The 19,141-nt window shown below is 42.2% G+C and overlaps 1 protein-coding gene across 1 annotated transcript in view; it reads left to right on the forward strand.

The window, feature by feature from the left end:
• LOC148216953 (uncharacterized) overlaps positions 1-19,141 on the forward strand; it is a 47,580-nt gene that overhangs the window by 25,397 nt on the left and 3,042 nt on the right. Inside the window, exons 14-30 of the mRNA XM_088152647.1 lie at positions 434-569; positions 2,318-2,533; positions 3,600-3,770; positions 4,537-4,683; positions 4,769-4,818; positions 5,552-5,672; positions 6,970-7,055; positions 7,339-7,465; positions 7,666-7,856; positions 8,849-8,939; positions 9,292-9,433; positions 10,756-10,940; positions 12,618-12,773; positions 13,197-13,330; positions 13,940-14,070; positions 14,743-14,837; positions 15,629-17,324. Of these exons, the coding sequence (XP_088008773.1) occupies positions 434-569; positions 2,318-2,533; positions 3,600-3,770; positions 4,537-4,683; positions 4,769-4,818; positions 5,552-5,672; positions 6,970-7,055; positions 7,339-7,465; positions 7,666-7,856; positions 8,849-8,939; positions 9,292-9,433; positions 10,756-10,940; positions 12,618-12,773; positions 13,197-13,330; positions 13,940-14,070; positions 14,743-14,837; positions 15,629-17,324 (3,875 nt within the window). The remainder of the gene's footprint in view (positions 1-433; positions 570-2,317; positions 2,534-3,599; positions 3,771-4,536; positions 4,684-4,768; positions 4,819-5,551; positions 5,673-6,969; positions 7,056-7,338; positions 7,466-7,665; positions 7,857-8,848; positions 8,940-9,291; positions 9,434-10,755; positions 10,941-12,617; positions 12,774-13,196; positions 13,331-13,939; positions 14,071-14,742; positions 14,838-15,628; positions 17,325-19,141) is intronic.

Raw genomic sequence — 19,141 nt, forward strand, 5'->3', positions numbered from 1 at the left:
AGGACAATCAGGAAATCCCAGGGAGGCTAGAATGCATAACCTAAAGAAAACGCAGAAGAAGGTGATGGCAAACTACTGTAATATTATTATCAAAAAACTCTACATAAGCATGTCCAAACTCATCACGCATTGAGCCCAACTCAAAGGAGACTTGACTTGACTTGACTTTAACCTTTAGCATCTGATATGTGCACTCTAGTGAAGATGAACAGGGACTGTTGCTGTGGCACCCTCCTTCCAGATGCATAATCATAATAAAGCCACAATTAAAGGCATCCATGAAAAATATGACATTTGCATCAAGCAGTAGGTATAGTACAGCATCCACTCAAAGAACACTCTGGACTCACAGTAGCCACCTAGAGTTAACAGAAACCTTCAAGCATATGAGTCTCTGATAAATTTTAAGTAGCTACTGGGCTTGCTTTCTCAGTCTTCCAGATCAACTCGTCTGTTTTACGCAACGTTCAGCCTTGGTCTCCAACTTGAGCCCTGCAGAGGCCTTGAGCTTCATTGCCCGGGTCAACCTTCACTGTAGCTCTTCTGAACCATCTGCCTCTGACCGTCAGGTAAAATCACTTCGATTCTGTGTTTGCACATCCCATGACAAGGGTTGCTCAGAAAATGACAGTTCTGAACTCCTGATAGATATTGAGGCTTATTTCTGAGGAGAGGTTCATGGGGCACTGCCTAGATTGGGAGGTGATAGAGGATTGGGACAGCTAACCTTTCAGGAGCCTGGATCACATAACATGCTAAGGTTTAATGACCTTTGTTCTTTGGTTAAAGATAAAGGTTAAACTAGCCAATTGTTTATTCAACTGGCTTTCTTTTTCATGCCCTTTGAAAACACAGTATTTTTTTTCTGGTGGGAGAGGTCACAGTTCTATTCTCTGTTGGACATTGATGTTCTACACCAGAGACTAGAACAGCGAAACTCACTCTCCTTACATAAGTCAATGTAGGGTGATTCTACAATGATGAAATCAAGCTGGTGTCAAGGGAGCTGTTGTACAGGGAAAGTGGGTCTTTCCCTCCCCTGGCCTTTGATGTACAAGGTGGCAGACACTGCCTGATAAAGTGAGAGGGAATGGTAGAAGAAGTAGGGAGAGACGGCAGATGGCTCTTTACTGTGATCCCATGGAGCAGATTAGAGATCTGGTGGGTAAATGGACAGACACCTGTCATGGACAGGATTCTCCTATGAGCAGATGCCTGGGAGGTAAATATAAATAACCTTTATTTTTCACATTATCAGGTCACGGACATGGGGGAGGGGGTTGTACCCTGGAACAACAGAGAGAGAACCATCTGTGATCATGGGGTTCTCTGGTTGTGGTTCACAGATGCTTCCTTACCCAGAAATCAATTCCAACAACCAATACAACATGCCAGTTTTGAGCTACACATTCATTACCAGTGCAACCATTTCTCTTTCTTACACTTTGTTTTGCAAGGTCCCCCCGACCCTGTCCTGCTGCCAGTAATCAGCTGCTGTTTGGGCTGATCCAGGTGTCTAAGTTGGGAACTGGCGTGGACTCTGTTGATACAGGAACAAAGCCCAATTTAAAAGAACTGGATTCTCCCTCTGCCAAAAGCAGAATGACCCTAGAAGACATTGGCCAGGGACTGGAGGGGAGGGGGTGCGGCTACAGTTGCCAGGTAGCCAATAAGACCTGGGCAGAACTTAGTTTTGTGGAGTCCTTGAGGTCCTCTGAGCTTGGTTGTTTTCTTGCAAACGTTTCATTACCCGGCTAGGTAACATCTTCATGTGGAGAGGTTCCTCTCCACATTATCAACCACATCATTGATGATGCATCCTTGTGCATGTCCATGACAAAAATTGTGTTGAGAGAAGAGGGAAACCCCGTTTAAAATCTGGAACAGCTCAAGACAACTTTCTGCTCCTTAGGCTGTGGGCTGGGATTGAGACCAAGGCAACATCATGAGGATATATTGTACAAAAGTGGTTCCCAGGGCAAGTTTGTGATGTGGTTAAGAGGAGGCTATGTTGAATTCTATGCCTGTAAATGCTCAAAAGGTATGACATCATGATAACATGTTATGTAAAGCTCTTAAAGGAGACCATTTGCTCTCCCATTCCTTGGCATGAGAAACAAAATCAAAGAAAATCATTTCATAGAATTAAATGATGACTTGGGAGCTGAACTGAAGTTTCTCAGGACCAAGGTCAGAGCCTTTGAACAACTATATACACAAACAAATCAAAACATTTTCATGGAATTTTCTGCAAGTCAATTTTGTATTCCAAACATCTCGATTATAAATAATGTCCATCTTTTATTCTCTTTTCCAGCTTGCTCATATGCTTGTGGCTCGGGTCAAGACTTTTGATAAACAGACCTTGATAGCTTTGGGGCAGCAAGCGATGGGGCTCACCACTGGTCAGATCTCAAATCTAACAGCACAAGATCTAATGGATCCCAAGGTCTTGGAATCACTTGGGCAGGTCAAGGGCTGGAACAAAGGACAATCCCAGATTCTGATAAACAAGATCCTTCTTAATTACAAGGTAAATCTTGTGACTTCCCATTTCTGATCTGTTAAAATCAGTGTGTGTCACCAGTTTCCAGCTTCCAGCTGGTGGAAGTATGATCCGGTAAGGTACACATTTTTTTAATCTTGTTGTTTTAAAGAAAAACCATGATGGAGGGGAGAAGACTCCAGCTCACTACAGATATACAAATTAGGAAACAGGAAAACCTTGTTTTCCCCTCCTGTCTCTGGAATAATTATTCCACCATCACCCACACTCTCCCATTAATGCATGCCCTGTCAGGGGCACCCACAGGGAGATTAAAAAGAAGTCAAAATTGCAGTCACAATCACCATCTTTACTTTTTAATTCCGCTGCACTCTGCTTTATATGAACCATAGTGGCTTACAAAAGCACATCAGCCAAAGGTGACCGTGATATCTGAATAGATCTTCTCTATAATGATTTGAGTGGGCACCGACACAGCTTGAAACTCTAATTAATGCTGGGAAAGGAAAAATGTAAGAAAATGTCTCTGGAATAGTTAAACTGGAAAAGGAAGGCCTGTGCATTCATACTGCAATTCCCAGTTCACAACACCACCATATGAAAGGAAGAAATAAAGAAGGAAGTGAGAGGATGGGAGAAGAGAGGGAGATGAAGTTATATGACTATCTTCTTAAGGGTGGGCCCATTTTACATAATGAGACAAAGGATGAATCTGGAAAGGTAATTTCCCACTTGTACACAGCCTTCTTTCCCAGTGGATTTCCACTGAAAACAGACTGGTGTCAAGTTTGGTGTTGCTAACCTGCAGGGCTGTGTGGTCCTGCTTCTCCTCTCACCAAGCAGAGAAAAAGCAGAGTGGAAGGGGCACAGCAGCAAAGAAAACAAAATAAAAAATTAACATCAATCTCTCTTCTGTTGGAATGTCCTCCTCCTTCAGGGCAATGGGCAGAGTGGGATCAGAGGAAGAGGGAAGAGGTTGGGCAGGGTGGTTGACAGCAATGGAGAGCATTTGACTCCCACCCCTCAAATCCGGGGTGAATCCTGCCAGAGAAGATGATTTACGCCCTGACTATCTGCCTCATTCTTCCTGCAGCTAGATACAGTTGAGAAATTTGAGCATCTTGGCACCCTGGCAGAAGGCTTGTCGGGCAACAGTTTTGACACGGTAGCAGTCAGTTTGGTAGTTCAGTTGGCCAAGAATGTGAGCTTCCAGAGAGCTTTCGGGAAAAGTCCTGATCATGTGAAGAAAGCCTTTGTCAGCAAGGTAAGAGGATACAAGGGAGTATAAGAAATATTGGGAAGGGGGCGGATCCCTTTAGGACTGCTCAGACAAATGAATAAATAGATGAGTTTCAACAAGATGAATATGGTATAAATCAAAGAATCTTTGAGTTGGAAGGGGCCTTTGAGGTCATCCAGTCCAACCCCTGCTCAGTGCAGGAAGGCTAATTAAAGCATCCCTGAGAGTTGGCTACGTGGCCCCTGGTTGGACACATCCAGTGAAGAGGAGCCCACCCCTTTTTGCTCTAAGGTTTTCAGAGGCAAATTGGGCCAGTCTTACTCCAGCTTTTATTTTTATTTCTTGCTTCTGTCAGCTACTGGTGAAGAAAGAGGCAAGGCTACGTAGAGCTTTACAACCCTATAGCTTCTCTGCCTTCCAGCTGGACTGTGAATAAACCGTAAAAGTTGCCATTCTGTATCTTACTGATTTGTTTCTTTCCTACAATTTTGTATAACTCTCCTTTCAGAACAGTCCTCCCAAAAGTGACTTCCAAGTAATAGAAGTACTTAATTGTCAATCAGCACACCAGTGTATTGGGTCCTTCCTACAAGGCTGTTGGGGATAATGACCCTGTGGGGGCAGAGTCCAGCAGTGCAGAGTTGGGTCCTAGTTGCCTCTCCTCTTCTCTCTGACAGCTAATTTTTCTGGGGTTTGGTCCCCTGCTTTTCAACAGATGTTCTGCTTGCACACACCTTTTCAAGGCTACAGGGCAGAGCAGGGAGTCTGACTTGCTTCTGGCCATTTGCAGATCCTCTCAAACTCCTCTGATCTTGGTGACATCCTAAATAATGTTCCAGATGATTTAATCGAATTTGTTCCCAATTCGCTGCTGGTATTTGGAGGCAAGATTCCAGATCTCCGCAAAATCAATGAGAAGCAGTGGTCCCCACAACAGGTATGGCTCTGGGCGTATTTGCTGGCTGAACCAGGGCAGACTCCTGCATCTTCTGCTTCCTCCTCACCTGCTCTTTTCTCTCCAGGCAGCTGTAATGTTTGGAGATGTCTTCTCCAGGACTGAGAACTACACAGTGTGAGTTCTGGGCCCACAGCAGTGAGGGAGGATGTTGTGGTAAGAAGGAGAGAAACAGGATAGAGCAGCCAGAGTTGGTATTTATTTACCTATTTATCCCTTCAAATAGTCCAGGATATTTCAATTACATGCTGTATGGGGAATGTTCACACAACCAGGCTTAACCAACTTGCTTCTTCACAACATGCTAAACTTAGAGTGTGTACGTATGAACTTAAATGCCTATTTGGTTAGTTTATGATTTAGTGTAGTGAAAATGCAGAAAATGGGTTAATTTAGTAACCAGCTTGAGTGTGTTGCACACACAGACAGTAATAATTTTAATTTTTCAGATTGGCAAAGCATGTATTCTGTTCTTGGGAAACCTACCAAGCTTTCAACATTTCAAATGGAGCTTCTGTCTACTTGAGATATTTAACAGAAGCATCTGCAGAGGGGTCAAAAAAGTCAAGATTGTTGCTATGACTGTGCGATCAAATCTGTGCCCCTTTTTTGCATGCATCATGCACAACACACCTAAAACAGGGGCAGGACTTTATAATCAAAGTTATAATCAAACTTTATAATCAAATCTTTGATTATAGAGTCATGGCTACCATCTTGACTTTTTTGACAATCCCCCCTCCAGCCACATCTGATCACCCATTTCTTTTGTGAGAAGAAAAAAGCATTATTGAATGAATGAAATCTGGTATAATTGTCTGACCAGCTGATGCACCTTTGTGGCTTTCAGACTTTCTCCATTCATCTTGCAAGGCTTCCAATGTGATGCAGCGAGCAAACTGTTGCCCGGGCAGCTCTCCTCCCTGGTCCAAGAAGTGAAAATTAAAAAGGCCAATTTGAGTGAAGAACAGGTGAGGTGATCCTTGGGCCAGGGATAGCCCAAACCAGATTCAAAGCAGAAAAAGAGTATAAGAGCTACCTAGGGCAAGAGCAGAAGCAAAGAGCCTGAGTCTAGGTTGGTCAGTGGCAAGAACAAGGGACAACCACTTCTCCTGCCCAAAGCAGGAGATTAGCAGATTGTTATCCCAGGTAGTTGGGACAAACAGGCACAACACTTGAACTTCACTTCTGATGTCCATCCATCTATCCATCCATCATCTGTAGGCTGGCTTTTCTAGTGTTTGCAATAAAACTGTCTTATCAAGAGTGATGTCCTTGAATGTTTGCTTATAAAACTTCCAGTATTGGTCTGGGACAAGCCTGACAGGATATTAGTGTGAGCAGAACCAAAGGATGGCTGGGGAAATTAATTTCCTGTGCTTTGCTACTTCTTAAAGCAGGTGAGACCACCCAGCCATCTGTTTATTTCAGGATTATGTAGAAGAAGGAATTTCATTCTATATAACTATATAACTTGTCCTTCTTAAGGCAGAAACACATCGAAATTTCTCTTTTCTACTTGATAATGAGTGACTCTGGAGGTTTTCTGCCTGGATAACACACCATGGATACCCATTCTTGGAGGAAATAGTGCAAGGAATCAGCCAAAGACCTGATTTTCCCATTCATTCCAGCTAAAATGTGCAATTAAATCTCATACCTGACTCTGTCAATGCACTGCTTTACGTCTACAATGGCAGGTGTGGGGTTCAACCATGCCTCTAAGCACATATATGTTAGTTTATCCCAAGAGACATTTGTTGCTGCTCTCTCTTCCGCATTTCACTTCGTTGACAGTTTCAGTGACATTTTCTCAGGAAAAAGTTAAACTATGATCTCCAGCTGAAAGCACTTTGTAGTGTCATAAGTGAATTGGGGCCAGAATGCATATGATTAATAATAATTACCTTTAATTATTCTACTACTTAGCATTAAGTTAAATATTCACAAGTCATAGTTTGATTGTCCAAAGTGTTTCACAAATACTGGTTAAAACCCTGACTCTAGCCTTTCCCAGCCATGTAACCTCCAGGTGTTTGGGGCTTCACCCTTTATTTTATTTATTAGCCACCCAACTCCAGTGGACTCTTCAGAAGAGCCCCTTAAGACTCCTTCCTTCTGCCAGCACGGCTTTTGATCTGGGTGGGCTGAGTGCAACCACGCAAGTGGGCACATGGTTGGAAAGGCTACATTCAGTGATAAACATACAATTCCTTTTTTGCTTTAAGGGGACATTGTAACAGCAATATCTTCTTTTCTTCCCATCAGCTCTCCTGCATGGCCAGACTTCTCATCAGAAGCAACCTGACCACAAATATCAGCAGCTACCCAGCAAATGTTCTGCTTTTTTTCCCGTGAGTAGCTCTTCAGTACGCTTTCCGTGAGGAGCAAAGGTTGACAGCTTTTTTGCCCCCTTCATGCCAGCTTTTAAAGCCGTTCTTGTTGCTCTCTATTTTATCAGTTCTAGCAGTATTAAACTTTCCCCACCAAAATGACCACTCCCCAAAAGATGGGTCACAGGAGCAACAATAACCTTTGGGGGATACTGTGAAATATTTACACATGTACTCAAAAGCTAGCTGTTGGGGAGTAAGAAACCATTTGCATTTCAAATGATGAAGGTTCTGGTTTTTCCAGCCTCGGCAAAGTAGACCATCAAAGCTGTGAAATGTTTTACGCTCTGGCTTCTGAAGGGGACCTAAGTTTACTGGCCAGTGGATCATTGCAGCGGACCAGACTCTTGGAGAATGCATTGCATTGCTTCGTGAGTGGCATCTCTCCCTTCCCCCTTCTGCCTTTCCCGGCTGCATGTTGTGTTTCACTGAGCATGCTCTCGAAAGTGGGATGTGCACCACTCAAGAGATGTACAAGATGGTTCACTGAGGTGTGGGAAGATACATGAGAATGCCTGTTTATATTTATTTACCTCTGGTCCAATATTAAGCTCCCTCTCTGTTTCACAAGGGAGTAAAAAATGCCTCACTCAGCAAAGGGCAGCTCCAAAAGCTGGGGGTCTTTGTGTGTGACATGGAGCCCGCCACCTTCACAGACTCTGACCCAGCAATCCTTGAGAGTTTGAAACAGTGCCCAGATCTCACAGCTCCTCAGAGAACAGCCCTCAATGTGCTCCTGGGCAGTGGGAACACCTTATACAGGTGAGTGAGGGTCCTTTAAGCATGATACTAACAAGAAAAGTGGCTTCTTGTAAACTACAGCTAAAAAATAGGGGAAGGAGGCAATGTTCAAACACGTTCCCTCAAATCTGAAGACAAGAATTCCAATTTTCATCACATAACAGCAAATTCTCAAAGTTCTTCTTTTTATGTAGTCCAGTTAGCAACGTTACACAAAAGAGGGAGTGTTAGTCCTTTGAGAGCCAGTTTGGTGTAAAACCAAACTGGCTCTCAAACCAGGCCAAAAACTGTGAGCTCCAGTCCCGCCTTAGTCACAAAGCCAAATGGGTGACCTTGGGCCAGTCGCTCTCTCTCAGCCCTATGAAGCAGGCAATGGCAAACCACTTCTGAAACCTTGCCAAGAAAACTGCAGGGACTAGTCCAGGCAGTTGCCAGGAGTCAGCAATGACTCAAAGACACCCCTCCCACAATAATAATAATAACAATAGCAGCAGCAGCAGCAGCAGCAGCAGCAACCCTTTGGAATTCCACAGGTTGGCAGAAAGCCCCCCATACTTCAGAAAAAAATTATTTTGGGAACTATTCCACTTCTGTGAGAGCCGAATAGGGAATTGGTGTGCACGGTAGGCACCAAACATTGGTTGGCTGTTGAGGAGATGGAAAGTGACATGGGAAACAGAAATGAATGGAAGTTCTACTTAGTTTCCAACTAATTCCATCTGTATTTATAAATATGGGGTTATGCTGGACAAAGACTATACTGGGACACCCAAATATGATACATACCTATGAGTAATGTTGAGTTAATAGCAAGGGAACATAGCAGGAGGTTTATTTTTACAGACTCCTTCCAATTACAAAATGTCGAGAAAATAGATCTTTCAAAATGTCTTCAAAGTCAGAATTTGTGCATTTATCTAATTATTAGTTTTTGTTTTGCTGGCTGTTAGCTGTGTTCTACACAAGAATATCGCACAGCATCACCATCTAACACCTTTTTCCATGTGACACAGAGCTCCTGCCTCCTGGGATGAAGCAACCCTTGAAAACCTGGGGTCCCTTGCTTTCTACATAAACCACACCACCTGGGATTCCATTAACAAGGTAGGAGAAGCAGATGAACTTGTATCATGTGGGTATGGTCCCTTCCTAGGGGCATCCATGGAGGTGTCAAAAAAGTCAAGACGGCAGCCATGACCACGTAACTGAAGTTGCATGGGGTGCTTCAGTCCCATGGTTGTGGTCACCATCTTGAGCTCTCTCATCTCAGGGCTGAGAGAGAGAGGGACTGGCACAAGGTCACCCAGCGGGCTTCGTGTCTATGGTGGGACAAGAACTCACGGTCTCCCAGTTTCTAACCTGATGCCCTAACCACCACACCAAACTGGCTCTCTTCCCATGCTCTTTGCAAAAAAAATATGTGATGTATTGTCCCAATGTTTGTTTTGTTCCTCAGGAAGAAAGAACGATCTTCTTCAAAAAGGTGATGGATGGGTACAACAGCCAAAGTGCTTCTTCAAAGGCCAAAACAATCCTCTTCTTGAAATCGGTTGGATCTAAACCTGCCTCCTCTCCTAGAACTAAACGGGCAACTGAAAGTAAGGAAAAAAATTGGCCTCTTGGGCTGTTGTACATGCACGCACATGCAGCCATGAATGTGTAGACATTACTGCTGGGAGGTGGTCCTATGAAAGTTGGAAGCACAATATAAAAATATTAAAATGCACTGAATATTTTTTTTAAAGTCTCTTTGTAAATTGGGGATTTGAACACCCAAGATAAGAAAAATATACAGTAATATTCAGGGCATATAGCATACTGCACTCGTTATACTGTTTTGTCATTCAGTATATTCTTCAACATTTAGCTGGCGTTACTATTTTTTTTCCTGCAGTCATAATAAATTATAAAGACAGACAACTTTTTAACATCTTGCCAGTTTCATGGGTAGAAAACTATCTGTTGTTAGCCTCTCTCCCTTGGCTGTGCTCCTGCAATGCCATTCATGGACCATTCATTAACAAGGTAGGAGAAGCCTACCAGTTCAAGGACATGGTGCTGGGGCAGAATGGATGCATCTCGTAAGGCAAAGGAAATGTGGAGGATAATAACACCGAGGGCAAAAGCCAGGACCAGCTGCTTCTCTGGGCAAAGAGAAGGACACAGGAAGCCAGGGAAATTATATTAATAGGTGTTAACAATAGATTGAGAGCTGGAAAGCAGAGAGGCTCAAGGAGTAGGAGAATTATAGGAGAGACAATATGCAGGGGCATCCACAGGGAAGTCAAAAAAGTCAAGATGGTGGCTGCAATTTTGTAATCAAAGCCCTCCCCTTTTATGTGCATCACATGTGTAATGCGTGCAGAAAAGGAACGGAGTTTCTATCATGCAGTTGTGGCTGCCATCTTGCCTTTTTTGACCCACCTTTCTCCATCCCCTACCCCAGACACCTTTGTCCCTGTGTACATATTTCCTTAAAAGTGTGGAGAATTGTGCTGTTGTTGGTGGTAGTTCTAGCAAGTCTTGGCTCATGCTACAGTTGGACATTAAAAATCTCCCAAACCATCGTGTGATAAATTATTGTGTTCATCCACCAGATTACATTAGAGCTCACTTTGGTGGTATACACATGTAATAAATTATTATGGTTGATGTTATTTACCATATACGTTAAAGTTCAGTGGCAGGGCAGCCAAAGAGAAGGAATTTGGTGGAGAAGCATGAGTAAGGAGGAGGACGTTTGTGGGTGACCTGCAGAAAAGTTGGCTCAAGAAGAAAAGGGTGAGACGCTGGCAGAAGGAGAATTGGAAGCTGGACTCTATGGCAGATGGAGCCACAGAAGAGCTGTGGTTTTCAGAACTCTTCCTCTTCCAAAATCTTCTTGAAGAGATTATTTCTTTCCTGTGAATTCTGCCAACAGCTTGCCTGTCTGCTCCCATCACCAGCAGCATACTAGAAGATCCACTCTTCATAATTCAGTACAGCAGCACCCAGCAGTTCGAGGCATGTCTGAGTGACGAGGTTGTGAAGGCCAACCTGGGTCCTCTGCTCGAGCAGCCCCTCCCAAATGACTACTTGGCTGTAGTTAAAAAGAAGTTAGACAAGGTGAGTGGGGCATTGATTGAGGAGGGGCTGATGTGTACCAGGGTGTTTCCGGGAACATCTGCAGAGGGGATCCAAAAAATCAAAATGGTAGCTGAAATTGCATCATTGAAGCCTCACCCCATTTTTGCATGCACTGCACACATGACGCATATAAGAAAGGGATGAGGCTTTGATTGCACAGCTACCTTCTTGACTTTTTTGACCCCCCCCCAAGACATCCCTGCTTTTTAGTGTTGCATTTGATGATGAAACATGTACTGATACCTTAAGCTTAGCAAGAAAACATTCAGAAAGTTTTTTAAAATTAGTATTAATAAAGAATTGCTATCAAGATAGCCATATAGAAAAAAAATAAATAAGCCAACAAGATTTAAAATGTCATTTTTCAAAATTCTGCCACATTCCATCTTCAAAACAACATTGGAAAACTATGGCCTTTAGAAGTGGCACTCAGTATCAAATTGGTACAATTTTTATTTTAATATCTAAAACAATTGGCTTCAAGGGAAGAAAAATCACTTGTGTTGGAGATTTAAATTCAGCAGAAGTATGCTCCTGAAGGTAAGCAGGGAAAGCTTGAAAGACTTACTGAGGAATTGAGTAGCAGGTTGTCCCATGAAGAACAAAATTCATCCATACTCTAGTTGTCATGGATGAAGAATATGGGCTTAGTCATGCTAACAGAGATTCACTGTATTTGAAGTAAATGTTAGATTTATTAAGAAATGCATGAAGATAGAAAAGCCAACCGTGCTATGCCTTGAAGGGGAAAAGAAGTCCCTCTGTTTCCTGAGCATAGCAACTCATTCAACTAACAACAGGCCAGGAACAGTGTCAAACTCCCAATAGTAATACACAGCCAGGGAAGCAAGATCCACATGGAATTTCATTAATCATTCATTAAAGGGGTCAAGATGTAGAATCCTGGAAACTGAATAAGCAAAACTGTAGCCCTCATTTATTAGTCACTTCATTAAGGTGGGATCTCTGAATTGGTTCAGTTTCTTTATTAGAGACTGTTTAATGGACAGGTTAGTGGCTCTTTTACCAGATAACATTGAAACATCAATCTTTTCAAAACTCTGCCATGTTTTGAAACACTTGCTTTACTTTTGCAGCCCCAAGGGTTCTCCCACAGACAATGTGTGAAGACCCTCCTTGCCATGTGCCCTAATGGTTGAATAGGCTCTTTATCCTACCTTGTTGATTGATTGCTTGATTGCTTAAGCACCATCAAGTCAACTCTTGACAACTGTATACACTTTTTCCAGGAAGATCAGTCCTCAGTTTGGCCTTCGAAGTCTCTCAATAGTGCATTTACTACTGTTTTAATCAAGCCCATCCACCCTGTTGCTGGTCATCCTTTTCTCTTCTTTTCCCAGCATTATAGACTTCTCAAAGAAAGTGGGTCTTTGCATAATATGTCCAAAATATGAGAATTAGAGTCTTGTCATTTGGGCCACAAGGGAGATTTCTGGATTGTTCTATGATCCATTTGTTTGGTTTCCTGATATCCATGAGATATTCAAGAATATTCCCGACCACCAAATTTAAAAGCGTCAATGTTTTTTCTATCCTGCTCCTTCAAAGTCCAACGTTCACATCCATGGAGCATCTCCCTTTTATACAGTTGCTAATGAAACACGTTTACTGATGAAGCCCCCTCCCTTTTCTCAGATCTACCCTGATGGGATTCCAGAAGATCAGTTGAGGCTGCTCAGCTTCCTCTCGCGTCAATACAGCACAGATGAGATTGGCAGTTGGAACATCACTTCCAGTGACACCCTTGCTGCTCTTCTGAATCAGAGAGATGGCCCGTGGGAGACGCCCCAGGTAGCATATCAAAAGCATTTCTCTATCAAAGGCCATCTAATGTCCAAACAGAATTGCTGTGAACTAGTAACAACAAAGGCTTTGTGTTAATGTTTCTTTTCGGATGATCATTCCAAAGCTTTTTCTCCCTCAGTCTTAACTTGGCCAGCAGCTCTCTTTTCAGAAGTTTTCATTGTGGTGGTGGTTACTATTATTACTATTATTTATTATCTGAAAATCCAGTGTCCCCAATCAATCCCACAAACTGAATTTTGCATCCCCTGGACTCTAGGCCTGAACAAAACATCTATCAACATTTAATTTTATCTAATTTCTTAGACCGCATAGATTCTTCAGCAATTTTTCTAGTTGCTTACCATCCTCAGCTCTTGTACCTACTATGGACATGCATACTTTCTTAAAACGTAACTCCTTTTCTTGCAGCTCAGGCGACTGGTTGCAAGATATATGGAATTGGGAGGCACGCTTACTGGTCCCTTACTTGACATGCTGAGAGGCAAATACCTGTGTTTTCTGGATGAAGAACAGCTGCGGGAAATCAACACAGAATCTATTAGGTAGACTGCTGCCTCTTACTGTTTTTGTTCTTGTTTTTTTACTAAAGGAGGAGGAAATTTTGAATCCCTCCAGGGTTCAGTCTGAAGCTACAATGGAAGAAGATTAGGGAACAATTAGCAAGTAGCATGACACAATGGAGAAACTGGTGTTCTGAGGAGATTTATTTATCTATTAATTAATTATTAAATATGGCTCTTGGCAGCTCACATAGAAAAAATGCAATATAAAAATACCAGTACAAAAATAAAAGCACAATAGCACTACAACCATTACAAGCGTGGATCATCCATGCTAGTCTTCTTCCTCTCAGTGATTGTCAACCTATGGCTGTTCTTACCCTTCATCATTTTAAGAGGATGGAACTTCACACTAAGTACATGATACAAATGATGCATACAGTATATTTACACTGGCTTTTCCCAAGCTGATGTTCTCCAGAAGTTGAGTAATGGAAGAAGTCACATGGAGGGAGGCTAATTTAAAGAAAAGAGGCATAGCATTCAGGGAGGCTTTTTAGGTTCAGCCTCCAGATGTTCCAGAAATGTTCCTGGATTTCCTAGTAGAATCTCATTGATAAAACCTCATCTGTTACATTTTGTATTCTTTAGGCATGCTGAGAGGTTAGATATTTCTACTTGTTCCCAAGCGAAGAAAGATATCCTGTACAAAAAAGCCTATACGGCGTTTGCCAGCCAAGAAGGAACGAGTGCCTACTATCCCCTTATCCAGCCATATCTAGGTACCTTTGATAGGCTATTAAGGTGCTTCCATTCTTGCTTTTCCTCCAGAATTAACTCATCTACTTTCTCATTTATCTGTAACAATCCAGACATGGGGCACATCTACATGGAGATTACACCCCATTAGCATGATTACTGTCTCACTCACAAATTACATGACACATTCTCCAACCTGTCCTTCAGGTCCTATTCTCCCACAAAAATCAATTTTTTAAATCTCTAATAACTTTTGTGATTAGACCTCCATGCAACTGTGTCTTTCATGCAATGCCATTTCTATAAACATCTCAAAATGGTCTAAAATGGATAATGAAATTGATCAAATTAAACTCTGAGAACATGGAGATGTGAAATTGATTAGAGAAGGACAAAATACCATGGGAATAATCGGATTAACATGCATGTATTACCCCATTCATTCACATTCATTGTTAATTACATAAAAGAAAAATTAAATATACAATCCTTCAGGATTTGGAAGGGGAGTATAGTAAGTTTATTGTTTATATGATGATAGTTAACCCAACTGGATGCAGTCAACTTCCCCTCCAACTGAGCATACATTTCCTACCTTACTTTGAACAAGAACAAATCTGCTTGAATTCAAGGAGGACTAACATGTGATGTTACTTTCCCTCAGACATCTAACCATTTTTCCTTTTCTTTTTAAGGGGGAGCTTCTGTTGAGGGGCTGAAAAAGCTGGCTAGATCTCAGGTTGCTATGGATATTGATACATTTATTAATTTAAATCCAGAAGAACTAAAGGTTAGTTCTGACATTATGTCATGTATTGGTTTAAGGCAAGGTGGGATTACATCAAGGTTAGCAATGGGCTTCTTCGTCCAAAAAAACCTGTCTGAAGTCTTTTTTTTAGATTTTTTATCCTGCCTTTGTTATTTTTTTATAAATAACTCAAGGTGGTGAACATACCTAATACTCCTTCCTCCTCCTATTTTCCCACAACCCTATGAGGGTTGAATTGAATTGGGTTGAGAGAGAGGGACCGGCCCAAAGTCACCCAGCCAGCTTTCATGCCTCAGGTGGGACTAGAACTGACCGTCTCCTGATTTCTAGCCTGGTGCCTTCAACACTAGACCAAACTGGCTCTCTTAAAAACTCTTAAAAAATCATCAAATTTTATGAGAGTTGGGCAATCTCATCCTGAGGTCCTTGCACACATTTTCATGAACAGATCAAACTATTGCAAGTTTCATACAAAATCATATCCAACATCTCTGAAAGGCTCCTGGGTGAGGAAGATAGTGCTAAACTGTTGTAAGGATATTTCCCCAGTTGCTCCTGGGTACAATTATTTTATCAGGTGGCCTCAGAATCTCTAACAGAGGATTATCAGCCTCCGAGCTAGCACAGAAGAAGCTGTGAGAGTTAAAAGTGTTTTAGATTTCACAAGCTTATAATGTAAATGAGAGCTGTATTTGTAACGCTTTCTGGATAAAAGGAATATAGAATATTTTTTTGGGAGAAATAATTATTAACCAAAGAGCTGGTGATAATGACATTGCCTGAATGACAAAGGTGTTGCAAATGTATTGCAGAAACTCAGTGTCCAGGATGTGAAAGATCTGCTTGGTGTTAATTTACCTCACTTGAAAGAAGTTGAAAATCATCCTTCTGTTGCCATGTGGATCAAGAACCACCTTCAGTCTGCACTGGATACCCTTGGGATTGGTCTGAAGGGAGGAAGAGCAACTCTGTCCTCCACTTCTGCGGGCAGCACTGTGCCAAGTATGTCTGTTGATGCAAAATCTAACACTGCCATAACTACCAACTCCCCTGTTATGCCTATCATGGAACCAACCTTCTCTAGTCGAGGCAACATCCATATTACTACCACCTCAGATTTGAACCCATTCATTTTCAGAGATGCGACTGAATCCTATTCAACTCCCGTCTTCAAAATCACTGCTATGACTAATGAAATGTCTGCTTCCGTTGACAACACCCAAACAACTGTTTCTGCTAGAGACTCTAAAGATGCTTTCTCCACCAATATGTCTTCCAACGTTTCAGCTGTTCCAGATGATACCATGGCTGGGACAACTGTCCCTACAACTGCAGAGACAACCACTGTCTCCAGTGAAATTACAATAGATCCCAACAGTGCCACCACCAACAGAACAGACTTTCCTATGAGTGGAATCCCAGTCCCTTTCACTGCAAGAGGGATACATACAACCACCTCTAATGAACTTACAACAGATTCTAACAATACCACAGCCAATAGCACAGCCACTCCTTCCATCACCATAACGCCCTCTATTTCAGTCCCCACTGAAGTTGTAGTTCCCTCTTTGAACATCACTCCTGCTTTAAATGAAACTGGTGGCACACTAGTCCCTACCCTCTCTACCCTTGCCAAGGTTATTGTCAACAGAACAATTGCCACAGATTTCAATAGCAGCACAGCCAGTAGTACAGTTCTTCCTTCTTTATCAACAGACTCCACCACTGTTGTCCCCACCACTTCCCTGAATGTCACAGCTATTTCAGGTGGAGCATTATTCCCCAGCACTGCAAAACATTTCAGCACAACCATCTCCAGTGAACCTATAACAGATTCTGACAATACCACAATCAGTGCCCCAGTTCTGACTACCATCACCTTAGATTCCACCACTGCTGTTACCACCAAAGCCAGAGCTATCTCTTCTAATGTTTCAGCAACTTTGAATGATGCCATCAATGAAACTCCTATCCCTTATGCTGCTACAGACGGCAATGTGACCCCTTCTGCTGAAACAACAGTGGCTTCTGATAGCAAAGCCACAAGCAATCACACAGCATTTCCTAGCACTGCCACAATCAGAGATGTGGCTCCTGGTGTCAATGTAACTATTTTTCACTCACCCGCCATCAGCATAAACTTCACTGTTGGTGCAGATACAACCACACCCAGAACTTCTATCACTTCTATCATGCCCAGTATAATCAGAACGTCTTCTGAACAGCTTTCAACACCACCTAAGCATATGCCAAATGCCACGAATCCAGCATCAGTCAGCAAAGGACCCATAACAATTTCAGACAAACTGCCAACTGCAGCAAGCAAGACCACCTCCCACTCCCAAGAAACTTCTCGCAAGACAGCCATTCCTCCGCAATCCTCCCCAAATCAAACAACAGCAAAGGCTGCTACGTCCACACAGAGAAGCAGCAGCAGAGCACCTCCACAAACAAAACCACCATCCCATCCAACTCCAAATGGCTACATTAATATTAAGCCACTAAGTGGTATGTATTTGTGCTTAATTATTTCTCAGATTGCCTTTGTTTTAGAGGAGGGTGAAACTTTTCAGTAAAGAAAATTCAGTAATGAACTCTGAGATGAGATGAAGCAGATTGTCTTGGGACAGCAGAGAGTCTGAGAATAGAGAATGCCATGGCAACAGCTCTGAAAAATGAGCCTTCCATAATAATTCTGGGTATATTAACTGGGGGAAGAAAGACATTCAATTTCATTAAAAATTAGCTATATCTCACCTTTGAGATGTGTGAAGGAGGCCAAGGAGGAGGCAAGTGATCAAACATGCATTGCAATGTTGCCAGCAAACTCTGCCTCTTACATACAAGTAAGTGCAAAAGAGTGGAGTTGCATTGTGCAATCACAGAACATGTTCCATTATTTTGGCACTCTTGTGGCTAGCTGCACACGAGGTCTTGCGAATGGATAGTGGTGAAGATATGCATTCTGGGACTGCTCTGTACTCTATCCATCCTCCATACATTTAATCTGAATGCAAATACAACTCTCCATGCAATTCGCTGTGCCTTGCAGAGTTTTGGCCTTCAGCTCTGAATCAGCCCCCATCAGCATGGACAGGGTCAAGAAACTGTAAGAATTATAATCAAAAATATCTGCAGAGGACCAGGAGGTAGCACTGACCAACCTCAGAGAAGCTAAGCTAAATCAGGCCAGACCCAATTAGTGTTTGAATGGAAGATCACTAAGGAATAAAAGAGATGAGGGCTAGAATGGGAATTTAAAAAAAAATCCCCAAAAGATAATGGCAAACTATAATACTCCCATATTGTTGCCAAGAAAAGTACTGGGGTATATCTGTGAAGTTACCAAGTGCTCAGTTTGAAGGAGACCTTACCTTTACTGTCAGCTTTCTCTTGTAACAATCTAGACCAGGGTTTCTTAACCTTGGCAACTTTAAGAACTGTGGACTTCAACTCCCAGCTCAATTCTGGGAGTTGAAGTCCACACATCTCAAAGTTGCCAAGGTTGACAAACACTGGTCTATACTGAAAACAGCTAATCCCAAAGAAGCCTCTCAGACCTCTGATAAATTAGAAAGTGGATTAAGATAACAAAAGAAGAATTCTGGCAAGCATATTACTTTCAAGTGAGAAACATCTATATAGACAAATTAAGGTGGCAAGGTTCTGAGGGTTTTTTTTTCTTGTGCTCTTTCAAAGGGAAGGGGCTGGTCTCTTTTTTTGAAGACGGGGCGGACTTCTGTGGTTGATTTGGAAATGGTTACTAGACTTCTTATCAGTGTGAGGACCAGCTCTCACATTCACTTGCATTCAAGTACAGTTTCTCCCAGCTGAACACATGGAACTGGGGGAGAGTTCAGACCCATGTTCTCTACTTATTTATAAGCCCACATGTGCTCAGGTGAATGCCTGAAGAGCAACTTTGAGTTCTGGAATGCAAACAATATCCCTTAAATATATAACAATACTTTTTGTTATACAGATCTTTATCTGTAATTTCATCCCGCCCTTCTATAAGGAGAAATATGAAGGACCTGGAGATCACTGAAAGTGTAGGATATCAGTTTATTAGTTTAGAAGATTGTCTCTAGGATATCCTAGATACTATAATAGGATATCAAGAAATGCCAGATAATACACGTGAAGAAGTGTGACTATGGATCAAAGGTCTAGTTCTCCCTTGCTTCTTTGGGTCAAGACCTTCATCTTGGTTAAAACTGAGAGGAGGTAAGATCTGCTTTTGCTTTGGGAGCAGAGAGTACCAGACATGGATTTACTGTAATGCTGCCTGGTTCACACGTTGCACTAAACCACAAATGTTAACT

This window comes from Python bivittatus, unplaced genomic scaffold, assembly GCF_059951505.1.
Source record: "Python bivittatus isolate LINGU-HERP-01145 unplaced genomic scaffold, Pbiv_v1 ctg000030_np1212, whole genome shotgun sequence".
In the NCBI taxonomy this organism is placed as follows: domain Eukaryota; kingdom Metazoa; phylum Chordata; class Lepidosauria; order Squamata; family Pythonidae; genus Python; species Python bivittatus.